The sequence below is a fragment of the Ambystoma mexicanum genome, chromosome 11 (assembly GCF_040938575.1).
Source record: "Ambystoma mexicanum isolate Mex_15411 chromosome 11, UKY_AmexF1_1, whole genome shotgun sequence".
Classification (NCBI taxonomy): Eukaryota; Metazoa; Chordata; class Amphibia; order Caudata; family Ambystomatidae; genus Ambystoma; species Ambystoma mexicanum.
Genome location: NC_090934.1, coordinates 1,376,093,091 through 1,376,107,954, shown reverse-complemented (window position 1 = coordinate 1,376,107,954; position 14,864 = coordinate 1,376,093,091). Strand labels below are relative to the sequence as shown.

The 14,864-nt window shown below is 46.8% G+C and overlaps 1 protein-coding gene across 2 annotated transcripts in view; it reads left to right on the top strand.

Annotated features, from left to right (window-relative positions):
- Window positions 1-14,864, top strand: part of USP8 (ubiquitin specific peptidase 8) — a 1,053,131-nt gene that overhangs the window by 842,922 nt on the left and 195,345 nt on the right. For both annotated transcript variants that reach the window (XM_069624966.1, XM_069624967.1), the window contains one exon: window positions 3,689-3,925. In XM_069624966.1, coding sequence (XP_069481067.1) covers window positions 3,689-3,925 — 237 coding nt within the window. The remainder of the gene's footprint in view (window positions 1-3,688; window positions 3,926-14,864) is intronic.

Sequence of the window (14,864 nt, the reverse complement as noted above, 5' to 3'; positions counted from 1 at the left end):
GGCGTCCGTCCGCGGACATCAGGCTGGTCACCATTAAGACGGCCTTACTCATCGGCCTCACCTCGGCTCGCATAGTCAGTGAAATCCAGGCGCTGGTCGCCTCTGAACCATATACTACATTTCACAGGGACAAAGTAGTCCTGCGGACACACCCAGCATTCCTGCCTAAGGTGCTGTCTGCTTTCCATTTAAATTAAATCAGGCCTCCAAGGCCTCCATATCCCACTGGATGGTCTCGGCCATCAAAGAAGCATACGAGGGTCAGCACAAGCCTCTTCTGGCAAACATGCATGCCCATGCAGTCACGGCCAAGGCAACGGCCAACGCATTCCAGTGCCATGTCCCTTGGCAAGTCATAAGCATGGACCACTCCCTCAGCTTTCTGCAAGCATTACTGTGTGGATGCCGGCTCTAGATCTGATGCGGCTTTCGGACAGGCGGTTCTCATGAACCTATTTGATTAAGGAGGTTCTCCTTTCCACCCTGGTGCTACATTCAGTTGTAATCGCTCATACAGTATGGAGGAAAGGGGACCAAGGACTAAGAGTATGTTAGTCACTACGGTGAGTAACTTATAATTTGTGAACACTTACTTCTTTATTGAAAACCCTGTGCCACACTCTAATTAGTTGTAAGGATTTGGCAATATTTTTTTTGTATAGGCCTTTTACTTAGACAAGACGCCACAAGGATTGCATTATTTTTAATTTTAATGGTCGAAGCTTGCTCCCATCTTAGATTTAGGTTTAGGTAGGTGTTTTTCCACCCTGCCTTAACAGTTTAGTAAACACCCTTGAACTGTGATCACTTGTGTCTGTCTTTACTGTTGCCACTGTGGCTTGTCTTCCATGCCACCATTGGGCAGGCCAACTGGGCCCGCAAAATGATGGTGTGGCTGCTGAACAGTGTTGTGGTCGCCACGCACCTCAATCTGGATGGCACAGGGTGCGCCAGTAGGGGTGTGGTGCACATGGTATTTGTTTGGGTCACTTGCCACACCTTCCCGCTGCTGTGACGCTCAGGGGTGCCCTGCCCATGGCTGCTGTGGAGGGTGTCTGAGGTGCCACCCATCACTCTGCCCTGTTGGCATGCCCAGCTTCTGGGTCTGCTGACAGTTGTCCCTTTCCACGCTGGGATGTCATTTGTGCATGCACTTGTGTTGGGGTTGACTCAACTCCTGCTTCCTGGCTGCTGGCACCCGCCTCTGCACTGCCGACTCCGTCTATCCCTTTGATGTCCACACTGTACTGCATTTCTCCTCCCAGGCGATGTGGATCAGTGGCTCCACAGTGCCTCCTCCAGTCGCCAGGGACGCCTGGTGGTGTTGCGACAGCAGTCCCTGCACCCTGACCCTCAGGTCATTCCACTACTTGCGGCAGTCGTCTCCTTCAGGGGGGACATTTGTCACTTTTGGCAGATGGCATTCCAGATGACTGTCCTGCGCTGACCAGTGGTCTTCCGCTGGCGACTGGCATAAAGTTCCTCACAATGGGCAATGACCTCATCAGTGAGGACCACCATCTCCCCCTCACTAAATTTGGGTGTGCACAGGTGATGTTCTGCCACCTTGCCTCTTATTCTCACATGGGACATTCTTGCTTCTTTCCAGGACTGGACGGCTGCAGGAAGTGGAGATATTTAATGGATTGTGTTTTTCAAAATGGCTGTCGCAATGCTTCCCGTTCTGGTGGTGACGCAATATCTGCCGGGATTGCTGGCGGTAGCGCTATTAGCGGCTGTTTGTCGGTGGTAACCCTTATTTCGGCACAGTTTCCACCAGGCACCAGGCACTAATAGCGTTACCGTCGAAGTCAGGGTCGCGTTCAAACCAGGTTTTGATGCAGCGCTAAATCTGCCGCAATGCCGGGTTGTAACGCTATTTCCGCTGGAGGGAATAGTGCTGAATTACCACCAGACTTGTGATGAGTCCCTTTGTATCCTTATAACTTTTTCTGTAACGATTCTTTTGTAACTTTTACAATGTGTCTAAGACAAGCTGGTGGCAGCAGTGATATGTTTACCATCTTTGTAACATTTTAGTTGTGCACTTTTGCATTTACTGCAAATAGCTACTAAAGGTGACTAGCACCCTAAAATGACCATGCGTCGAGGTGTTTTCTCATCCTATGGCTATATTGTTCTCTGCCCGCCTTCCTGCCTTCTCAGGTAAGGAAATGGCATATATAGAATACCCTTTCTCGGGGAAAACTGCTGCTTTGAGGGGCAGAGAAGCAGTTTGTGTGTGAACATGGTTGTAGGGTTTGGGACTCTCTGGTCCCAGTACACATCCAGGTGCCTGAATGTTTGTTGCTGGGCAGATGTTGTGGCTATCAATGTTTGAATAGCCACTGACAGTTTGAATGGTGCACATCCTTGCCATTGGTGGGTTTGAGCGAGCTCCCAGCCCAAATCTTAGATAAAAGGAGGACTCCTGTAGCCATCCAACAAATCATTGTTGAGGTCAAGACCCCTACAATGAAGATAACCCGTTGATGACTCCTGCAACTGACTGGCATTGACTCCAGTGCTGTCCCAGTGAAGCCCTGCTCCTTTGGCATGATCTAAAGAGGGCCCTTGTCTGTGCTTTGACCACTGGACCGGTGGGAACAAGAAGTCTCGACCCCAGACATTACTAGCACGACGACTGACCGAAACTAAATCCATTGTCTGAAAGTGGCATGTCTGAACCTGCGATCCCTGGGTCTGCCTCAGCCATGCCAAGCACAGAAGACTGTGTCGCCAAGGGATTCCAGAATCTCAGCAATGGTCTCTGGAGAAAGCGGAGTCAGGGCGGTAAAGTTAACATACCTGTTCCTGTCCCCCTATCCTACATAGGGATACAAGGGTGTAAAGCCCTGTCCCTAAACCACTCTTTCCTGACTTTGGTTGGTGGAGGCCTGGTCAAGGCTCCCTTCCTAGGACTATCCTAGTGACTGGGATTGTGTTAGTTTACTTACCTGAACTTTTTAGTGGTACTATTTTAGGTAGAAAATACCAACTGAACTGAACCAATGCACTGCAGTATTAGTTTGCCACCAATGTAGTGCTACTTTTGTTTCCTAATCCTTTGTAATGGTTCCTGGGTCTGCCATTTGAAGGTAAACCTTTCCCTGTTATTAAATGTTATCCAGTAGACTGACAGAATTGTGAAATTGTTCTTAAGTGAGCTCTCTTGAGTGTTGGTTTATCCTGTGCTTGATAGAATACTATTGGTAGCAAGATAATTGCCATGGGTTCCACGGCGACAATGAATAAACAAAATGTCATTGATAAAACTGAGATCTTAAGTGGTGGACATATGTGAGAAAACTCCTAATGGTGTTTTGGTCATTCTCCATCCAAGATGATTAGCTTTGTGATTACATGATTCTGCAGTTTTTATGCCACTCAAATAGGATATTTCCTAGCTGTGCAACCCCTAAGAAGTGAGAGGGGAAAGTAGTACTAAACCTCTTTAAAGCTGCAGCACTTTACGCCTGCACTGCCAGAGCCGTTAAGTGAATGCCTTCCAAGATGTGACCATCCCCAAGTCCTTGGCAACGCAGCAGGATATCCAAAGACTTAGATAGCCATATCCTGGGGTCTTAAATAGTTCAGGTTAGAAAGCTTTGCAATTTGTTTTGATAATCTGAAATCAACTATGGAGACTATGATTTGAGACATTCATTGTTTTTTGTGTTATTTCTAGGCAAACAATAGAAAAAGATATAAAGAAGAGAACAATGATCATCTTGACGACCCTAAAGCTGCCGAAATGGCCTGGCTGAAGCACACACAGCTCAATGAATCCATTATCGTGAAGCTTTACCAAGGCCAGTTCAAGTCTACGGTGGAGTGTCTTACTTGTCATAAAAAGTCCCGAACCTTCGAGGCATTTATGTATTTGTCGTTACCGCTTACATCTTCAAACAAATGTACATTACAGGCAAGTTTTCTATAAACATACTTAAAAATGTCAACATAGACCATAAATACGATACATTGTTTTTCTACTTTTGATAATTTTTCTTTTTCAAGTTGTATTAAAAGTCTCTAAATTAATATTGATTGATATAAAGAAAAATAGCCCAAGTTTAAATCACTTTGAAATTGCTCTTCTATTGGCTTATAATGTTTTTGCTGGCAGTAATGAAACTACATGAACTATGTGATACTGTACATTGGAACAACTGCATTACCTTGGTCAGCTTCAGGGAATTTCAGATGTCTTTCATATTGGGCACTGAAAAGTAATTAGTGTCCCTATCCTGTGACGTCTTGGCTCTATGATGTTCACTTCATGCTAGTTCTTTTTAGCTCTAAAACGCCTCACAAATAGTGCCTCATGGGCAAGATCAATGTAAATAGAGATGTTTCATTGTACTAGTGATAAAACCACCACAACAAGTAATCTGATGACAATTGCTCATTTGCACGTCCTAAGTGAGAGGAAAGGCTTTTCAGCTTCTACTATTCTAGGGGCCCTAAGCCTCTTGAAATTATTGACCCTAAAGGTTTCTAGGAATTGTTGTATTTCCATCTTTCTGTAATTTACCAACCAACACTCTTCACTATCCCTTGGACTCAACAGAGCTCCCCAGGTAACTTTTAAGAATTTGAGGTAAAGGCTTCTTGACATGTCACTCTGGCCTCTGTTCATCAGTGAGGTCTAAAGATGCTTACATTTCATTATTGTTATTATTATGGTATTTATTGAGGGTGGACCTAGCTAGGAGAAGCAACTGAGCACTTTACAGAGGGTATACACCAATACAGATGCATAACAGAGCGCTTTTCAGTGGTAACAACAGAACACATTTACAGTGGGGGGGTTGGATACAGAGGGGGGCAGACGAGGAGGGGTAAGGCTGTACCGGGTAGCAGGGAGGAGAGGGGCGACGTGATGGCCTAGGTGTTCAGGAGGGGAGACTCCTTGAAGAGGTGCGTCTTGGGTTGTTTTCTGAATTGTAGGACCGTATAGGCGAGTCTAATGCCATCAGGGAGGAGGTTCCATAGTCTTGGGGCATAGGCAGAGAAGGCTTGTTTTCTGGTCCTTTCCTTTTTGCAGCAGTGGATTTCAAGTCTGTGCATGTCCTGGCTTGGTGGCCCACTGGAGATGCAGAGATTTTCTGCAAGGTAGCTGGGTGACTTGAGGGCTACTGCCTTATAAATGATGCAGTAAGAAAGACTATAAGAGGATTCGTGCATGGAGTGAAGGTCGATTGTGGTTGTAACTGTGTAGACTTTTGATGAGGCATGTGGCTGTGTGTAGGACACTACTCGGGGACGCTACATTCTTCTCAAAGTCCTAGATTCATCAGGTTTGTAATTGGGCACCTGTATTAGATTACCATTTGGTGCAGCATTTCTCTGCAGTTCTTCTCAAAAGTCATGTTAATAGGCACGTGCATTAACAAGGCACAGGACTATTTCTTACCCTTCCAAGATGACAAGCCAAACTTAAGATGCAGCTTTCTGTCCAATGCAATCCAATGTTCAGGGCCTGTGATGAGAACCCTTTCATTGTGGTCATCATTTTGCCAAAAGCCCCCATATCTCCCATTAGAGCTAATTATGCAAGTTCAGTTAATAGTTCACATTGGGTATTTTCAAGACCTATGGAACCATGACATTAATTCCATCTTCATGCGGGTTTAGTGGCAGATGTGTTTTACAGAAAAAGTCTCGGATGTCTACTAACAGTACCACTTGGAGGGATGCAAAATATCCTTAATTTCTGACCACATTGATGAACAAAATAATGTGCAGTCAGTCAGACTCTCTTGCCCATTAGAATGGAATGTAAATACAACAGTCCCCCATTGGGTTTCTACACATGACACCTTCATTGGTTTCAGAGTCAACACTATTGTTGTGCTGTGTCTTGATGTGGAATGTTCAGGGCTCAATTTATAATGTCTCCTTGATGTACTGTTTCGAGGGATTTTATTAGTATGTCTTCTGACCTCACAAGCTGAGATCTTCCCGTTGAAAGCTTGCCCACTCTTTTATCGTCACAACTTGCAAATCCTTATGCTAAATCTCCTGTCCCTAAGAAAGGCAGAATTTAAGGCAAAAGGAGCCTCAGTTGTATTTTTACGAAGAGTATTGCATCTCCTTTCTCTTCTGAGTTTAACCACGTAAATGCTAAGGACAGCAATTCTACCCACATATTAATGTACCAAGCGATGCAGAAAGAAGTCCTGCCTCATTAAGGAGGTTAATGACCGAATACACAATTAATTTTAGACAACACAAACCTGCAGTCCCTGTCAATCAATATAATGCTGATGGCTGTCTGGTTCTGATATTAGACTCCTGAGAGCAAGGTAAATTAACAAGTTTCACCAGTTGACTGCTTTACCATGTACTTTGTTCTTTATGACTTTATGTTGGGATTTGTTCTTTATGACTTTATGATGGGATTATATCCGGTCAGAAGTTGCTAAAATCTCAGTTTCACACTGGATTTTATGTTGAATGGCATTTTTATGACAAGCTGGAGGTGCAAAGCTAAGCAAAAACAGTATTTCTTTTTATTTTTTTATTCGTTGAGACATCAAGTTAACTTACATCATATCATATATTTGTTCTTTGAACTACTAGGAACATGCCAGACTTTAACCCATCCCATGAAATCAGTAATGCCCTTTATAGCAAAGGAGTCTCAATGTTGTAGTGCAGACGGTTTAATTTCCCTCAGCTTAGATCAGGGATCTACTTTGCGGCTCACCAGATGTTTTAGACTAGTTCTGTCCGCAGGTGAGCGGTACATGATGTTGCATAGAAACACGGTGGTACTGCTCGGGTTCCCTTTCCTCCATTCTCGTGGGGTGTCGTTTCCACAATAAAAAATGTCCTCCAGTTTTTAAATTTGGGTGGCAGAGCACAGGCAAGGGGCCTGATCAGAGTGTACAATGATTCCACCCATCTATCACTTTTTCAATGTGGTCGGGCTGGTCATGCACATTGGAGCTCCTGTCAGTGTCAACAGCTTTTTAAAAAAAAAAAAAGTCCTTCCTTCGTCATTTCAATTCACTAGCGTGCACCCACCTATTCTTCCCCCATTTGGGAACAAAAGGCATGCTTTCCATCTGCATGGAGGTATGCGCATCAGTATTCGGTGTAGGGCAGACACTATTTCGGTTTGGAGTGTCTGGGTCCCGATCATCTCTGGGACACAGAGTGCACGACTTTTTGCATTTCAACATGGCTCCAACATGGACAACTCAAAACTCGCCGAGCTCAGTGTGAGAGTCCATCAGGAACCTCATACTCAGGGTTGTGTGCAGCAGACCTAAAACACTTCTATCTTCATGTTCCAGTTTGCCCCCCCCACTCACAGGAGATTTTTTTGCTTGTCACTGGGGAGGTGCATTTTGCGTACAGGGCCTGGCCTCTTGGCCTGAATACGGCTATAAGAGTGTTCACAAAGTTCTTGTCAGCAATTGAGATTCATTGTGTCCTGAAAGGGATTCAGATATACTTCTGCAGCCCTTCAAATCTTATTGAAATTAATTTTCAGATTGTAAATATTTTCTGATTGACCGATCATCCCAAGCAGTCGATTCAGTTCATAGGGTTCCAGAGCGCTGTGCTCTTACGTCCCGCCCCCTTTCCTCCACACTGTATGGGCGTCCCTTCCAAGGGACGGGAGACTGAACCTTTTTCACCAGAAAAAAACCTTCTTCCCCTTTAAATTTAGAGACGTGAAGTGGCGCGGCCCAGGGAACATGCGCTGCCCTGACTCCGCCCTCCGGTGCCACACCTCAGGCCCCTTTTCCGCATCGACGGGAACGGCCAGAATTCACCAGCGCTCCTGGGTTTGGCTTCTGCCATGTAATTCCACATATGGATACTTCTTCTCTTTGTCTTTTTTGTCTTTTCTATCAGGTACTCAGTCCTCAGGCGTCACGCTCCTCCCCGGCCCATGTCGACTTCTACAGGGTTCAGCAGGTGTCCATCCTGCAACGGGCTCTTCCCAACTTTAGGCTGCACGCCCTCTGCCTATGTTGCCTTGGCCCAGACCACGGTTGGCAATCATGTTCGGCGTGTGATTCGCTGTCCTCGAAGGCTCCTAAGAACAGACTAGCCAGGTGGAGGGAGCTCTTCCAGAAGTTTCCTCCAGAGGATCTTGAGAACTTCATGAAGTATCGTCCCAGGTCCAAGGTAGGGCCGATATTTTCCAGCGGACCCCTCAAGGGAGACTCCTTCCCAGGGACTATCCTGCGTGGGAGTGACGGCCAGGTCCTTCTAGCGGTACATGCACCGGGGCTGCTAGAGCTACTGACCCTCGGGTCGAGGGGTCCTCGGATCCTCCCAGACGCAGTGTCGAGGGATTGGAAGGTTCTTGTACTGGGCTTACACCCGAGGGGCTCCGCCCTTTTACTGGCGCGAAGGCCGAGGGGCTACGCCCTAACACCGGCAATACGTCCGAGGGGCTACGCTCTAATACCTGCATTACGTCTGAGGGTAGGCCCAGTGATCCACACGCAAGAGTCTTGGACGAGGCCGGACCCAGCGGGCTGGGCAGCACGTGGCAGGCAGCTCGTCAAAATGGCTGCCGCGTGTTTGGGAGAATTCTCATAAATGGCTGATTTCCCTTACCTAAAGAGTCCCGCAGCAGCTTTGCTGGATTTCTATGATTTATTTCTTCCACCTGGTAAGGGTGTTGAACCTTTTTCCCACTCTTACATGTGTTTTGCTGTGTGTATTTTCACTGTTTGTGTGATCTTGGGCACTGGAGCCTCACCTACTCCATGTGCACCACTTTTTGTGGGTTACACAGCACCTTCAGTGCAGTGACACAGGGTTGTCTTTGAGACTTCCCACTGACTCCATTTTTCTGGGGCTGACTCCTGTCTCCCAGAAACATGTAAAGTTGCCATTAACTTTATATAGTCACTTTAAACCACAGGCCCAGTACACCCCATCTTACATGAGTATTGCAAAGGGTTAGCTCTTATCCCTTTTTTGTCTGTGCCTCTCTGAGCCTTGTTTCGCTCCCTTAACTCTAAGACTTGGCTGGTGGCAGTGGTAACTACCCTAACTTTTCTACCGTGTTTATCTTATATAAACGTGGTAATGTTTTAGGCTATTATAGTAGCCTCGAACATAAACCTGCTTGACCAAATTCATTTTATTTTGGTTCCGGTTGGGTTTAGTTGCCATTTCTTTTTTTAAAAAAGTTTTTCTCGTGTTTTACTCTGCACGCCAAACTGGGGATGATTCCTTTGTTCGCTGTCTTTTCGCAGGCTTCTGCACAGAAGCCAACCTTAAGGCGCCTGATAGTCTAGGTAGGCAGGATGTGAAGGAGGGATCTTCGGACCCCTGCCCTGCGTTGCCTTAGTAACCCAAGTCGCATTCTTGTCTGATTGGCTAAGGGGACTGGCCTTGCCAGGCCAGCTACCCTGCTGTGTGATTGACAGCCAGGCTGTATGAATGGGGGAAAACTGCATAAAAAGTAGGTCTCTGGGACTGGAAGAGCAGAGTCGCCACTGGAACGAAAGAACCAACGAGGAACTGGAAGAAGAGGACCCCTACCAAGATTGAACTGCCTGGTGAAGCCCTGCTGCAGGTCCGAGTCTCCAAATCCGACGACCGAGAAGATCCTCCAGGAAACTTCTTCCCTTGAGCTGGTGGGACCAACCAGTTTGACCAAACTACAAACCCGGACCCCTCCTCTGGTAGAATTCGCTGTGGGCCGGATAGCCAGGAAGGTCGGACCCTGCTTGGGTTTTAAGGAGTTCACCTTTTATTCGTTGATTTGCTCTGCTGCTGGTTTCTTCCCTGGTGGCGCAGGACCCTCCAGTCTTCCTACTTGGTGTCAGTCCGACAGCCGCTTCAGGAACCGTGAGCCTGCAGGAGCCACCAGGAACGTCAGCCTCAGCTACAGCTCCCTCTCCGTTTTAAGGTACTGTGCAAATACGGCTGTCCGTTTCGGTCAGCTGCGGTGAAAGTGTTTGAAATCTTTCTCCAATCCGAGGGCATGTCCTTCCCTTCTCTATGAACAAACTTTTCTACTAACCAACCTCGTCTGGAATCTGTGCCACAAACTTTACCGCAAACTACATTGAACCTATTATCTTGAGCAAAAGACTTTTGAACCATTGACTTTGGCCCTAAGCCTTTTATTTTTTTTTTTTTTTTGGTTTTATTGGTTTTGAAAGAACAGAACAAAAGAATAATAAAGAACAAAGAAACAAAAAGACTCATTATGTAGTACACCACCTTTGGCACATAATAACTTGGCAGAAAGTGAACACATTGCATCATTTCACTTCCTTGGTTTGGCAATAGTCTCATACTTCTAGGTGTGTCACTTCAACAGTTAGTCTTTACCCACTCCCACCCCCCTCCCCTTCTTGGAGTAGCATACATCTTGTGAGTGTTCGGGTAGCGTGAGAACTACAAAAGCACAGTTGGCGTAGTACGATTGTCTGGTGATTCTGTCGTCGCTTGGTTTGAGTTTCTTTCCAGGTTGACATTGTTGGGCTTTGCATCTTGTATCAGGGATCTGTGTTCCTCTGGTTGGGAGTCAGAGGTTGTTGTGAGATATGTATTCTTGAAGTCCATCCATAAGGCTTCACACTCGGCCGCTTTATCGTGTAGGGAGGCAGTGATTGTTTCCATTGAATAGATGTTTGAGGCCACGTTTGTACTTTCCTGGAACTGTTGGGGATTTCCATTTGATCACCGGTAGGGCCCGCACGGCCAACAATAAGTGGGGGGCACCCAAGCCTTTCACTCTGATCCAGTCCTCTTCGTCTCTTTCTAGGCCAAATAGTATTAGAAAAGGATCAGCGTCTCTTTGAATCCCATCCACTTCCGTAATCCATCCCAGGACCTCGTCCCAAAAGACTTTTATGCGCGGACAGCCCCACCACATGTGCCAATAATTGGCTATTTCGCCACATTTTCTCCAACATTTCGGGCTTGTTGTTTGAGACATTTTGGCGAGCCTTAGGGGATCATATTGCCATCTGTGTAAGAGTTTAATGGCGTGGAGCTTGTATTGGCTGGATATGTAGGTCTTGGACGCAGCTTTGCACATTATTTCCCATTGATCGGATAGTATCTCTTCTCCAATGTCTCTTTCCCATCTAGCTCTCAGTGAGTCCGTGGATCCCTCTCCTGCCGCTATCAGCTCCTGGTACATTGCAGATATGAGGCCTTTCATTTCGGATCTGGAGTCCAAGAGTTTCTCAAATGGGGTAAGATCTCTCGTTTGTCTCTCCATTCGGGCTTCGTTAATACACCTTTTATTTGGATAAACAGGAACGTGGATAGAGTGCCTATGCCCAGGGCTTCCGTCAGATCTGGGAGAGTAATAAACAAATCTTTTCTCTGCAACTGCCCCACCCTTTCTAGGCCCGCCTCATACCATGATTGGAACCTTCCCACATTGGGGATATGATTGTTTATGCCGGGAGACCATAAATGGCTGAGTGGGGACGGCCAAGTGGTGATTTTGCACATTTCTTTGCCAGTTCGCCATATACTCCATATGGTGCTCAGTATGGGGTGGCGTTTGATTTTCCTTAGCACCCTTTTGTGTGGGGTCCATAGCCACTCCGATACTGTCGTCGGGGACTGATAGTGATTGTCCATTTGTACCCACTGGAGGTTCTTATGGTCCCTAAAATGAGGAATTAGGACACGTAGCTGGGCGGCTTTGTAGTACGTTCTCAAGTCAGGAAGCCCCACTCCTCCCTTATCTTTGGGGAGCGTCAATGTGTTGTATGGAATTCTCGCCTTCTTTCCCTGCCAGATGAATCGCATCATAGTAGTTTTGGCTTCCATAAAGAACCATTTTGGGATCTCGACTGGTAACACCTGGAAGGGGTACAGGAAACGGGGGAGGCATACCATTATGACAGCATTAATTCGCCCTAGCCAGGAAATCTTGAGTTTATTCCATTTTTTGAGGTCGGCTGCGAAACGCCGGAGAAGTGGGGGAAAGTTGGCTTCATAGAGATTGTTAGGGAGAATTCTCTGTTTAGGCTGAATTTCCTAACCTAGTGAGTCCCCCAGCGGCTTTGCTGGATTTCTGGAGTTTGTTTTTTTCATCCTGCCAAGAGTGAGACTCTTTTCCTCCCACTCTTGGACATGAATGTGGTTAATTTCTTTGAATGTCAATGTGTTCTATGGGCTATGGGGTCTTTTACTCCATAGGGCCTCATGTGTTTTGCTATGTGTGTTACACCGCACCCTCCGTGCCGTGACACTGGGGTGTCCTAGAGGATCCCCACCATAGACTCCATACCCTGGGACTGACTACTGACTCCCAGGGCATGTAAAGTCACCATTGGCTTTAGTAGACCTAAATTTACTAACAGAACTCGTACAAACCATCCTATTGTGGACGTACTGGTAGGGGTAATTCGATTACCCCTGGGTCTGTTGTTCGAGGGGGCACTGTCCCGCGAGGGGGCACTGTCCCGTCCCCCTCGTCGAGTTTTGGCTGGTGGCAGTGGATACTACTTTTTATATTCGACCGCGAATATATTCCTATGGGATTCTTCCCATTGTTGGAGGCTAATACTTTTTCACATTAGTCTCTAACATACCACCGGTTTATTTGTCTTAAATAAATCCACCGGTTGGTATTTTCTACTAGAACTCGGTTTTTAAAATGGCGTATGTGTTCTCTGAACCAAAGGTTGAGCCCTTTGTTCCACCTTTGGCGGGCTTCTGCACAGAAGCCCTCCAGAGTGGTGCCATTCTGTCTGGGAACCACAGGGAGTGTGGGAGGGGGTTTAGGCACCCTGGACTGAGTTGCCTTGCCAACTCAAGTCGCACTCTGGTGTGATTGGCCGGAGTGGTGAGCCGCCCCGCTCACCACTTAGCATGTTTGATTGACAGCTAAGCTGAATGAATGGGGGTTTTCTGCATAAAAGCAGGGCTTTTGGGACTGGAACTTCAGAAGTCGCCACAGGACCTAAGAATCCGACGAGGGTAAAGCTGAGCCGACCTGCAACGAGGACACCTCCGGTGGAGCCCTGTTGAACCGACTCACCACTTCCCAACGACAGAGGAGATCTCCCTGCTGGAGAGTCTTCTTCCCCTAACTGTTGTGAACAACCAGTCCCTTGCTTTCTCTTCGCTTCCAGGACGTCTAGTGGTCGAATTGCCCGTGCTGAGCACCCCGGCAACCGGATAGCCACTAACCACTGTACTGCGACCAAAAGGTGGTGCCTTGTGACGGAGCACTCCGCGGCCGGTCTCTTCCCTGGTGGTGCAACGATGTTCAACTTTTCCTCGACGATGGGATCCTCTCATCTTCTGGCAAAGCCCCAACTTGCATCCACCACCAGGAACAACTGCCCCCGCCGGAGCTGTCTCTTCACTCTCAAGGTTCTGTGCCCGCCTGGCTTCCCTTGAAACGGTTAGTGTGAGGTGTCTTAACTCCTTACCTTTCCATTGGGTCGCCTCCAGACCTTCTTACACGTTTGTTCTAAACTGGTCCAACCTTTCTGTGACATTTTGCTACAAAGACTTGAAGTGCATTTCCACTGTGATACTTTTGGGACATACAGCCTTGCCCCTCTTCGAGTGGGCCTGGCCTCTGAACTTTGTGATTTACAGTAGACCCTGCCTTGCTCGCCTTGCATTTGTTTCGTAAAAGTGTTGGTACTGAGTTAGTTTCATACCCTGCCTTTTTCTCTCCCTTTCTAACGAATACTAGAGTGCCATCTAGGTTAAAGCATTCACCTCTGTCTGCAAATAAGTGGTGCCGTTGAACCTAGACTTGTCGAAATATTGTTATGGGATTGATATATACTTATAGTAACTGTGATTGTAGTTGTTTGCCATATTAGTGTCAGTGAGTGTTCCATAGATGTGTTTTTAAATAAATAATTATATATCTTTACACCCAAGCTCTGATCAGTGTCTATTTGTTCTACTGTGTAAATTGCCCTATCCTGTATACTCCAAATACGGCCTAACTCGTCTTGAGAGAAGTCTGACTGCTCAGCCACGACTACCAGGTAAATCTGGGTGGTGCAGGCTGCTACCAATTGGGTTTACTACTAACTCCTGTAGACTTTAACTTTTTGCAGTGGTCCCAGAGGGAACTGCACAGGTTTCTGCCTAACAGAGATCATTCAGGGTTTTGGTGATTTGTATGCCCAGGTATTGCAATGTGGTGTGTTCTAATTTGAGGCCTAGTGGGAGGAACCAAACATTGTTCACTTAAGGAGATCCCTGGAGGGGGAACAGTATGGATTTGGACTTATTTACTTTGAACCCAGAGAACTGGCCATATTCGTCTATTAGGTTGAGGGCGTGGGGGATGGATTCTGTTGGGTTAGTTATGTGTAAGAGAATGTCGTCTGCATAAAGTGCTACTTTATATTCCGTTACCCCTAATCGCATTCCCTCTGTTAGGGTTGGTTCTCATTTTTCGTGCCTAGGGGTTCTGAGGAGAGTGCAAATAGAATCGCGGACAGAGGGCATCCCTGCCTGGTTCCTCGTTTCAGCTCGAACCATCTGGAATATTCTCAGTTTACAAATATCGACACCTTGGGGGATGTGTGTAATGCCCGTATCCCATCTCGAGTTCTCTGGCCTATTCCGACTTTCATCAGGACTTTACCCAGAAACTCCCACTCCACCCTATCAAAGGCTTTCTCTGTGTCGATTGATAAGAGGGCAGGATCGCCGGGGAGGTTGTGAGCTGCGTGGATGAGATGTAATGTTTTGCGCATGGTGTCAGCTCCCTGTCTCCCAAGAATAAACCCGACTTGGTCAGAGTGTATCAAGTGGGGCATCAGTGTTTCCAATCTTGCAGCCAGTACTCTGGCATAGATTTTGGCATCAAGGTTGAGGAGGGAAATGGGGCGGTAGGATCTGCAATGTTTGGGATCTCTTCCCTCTTTGTG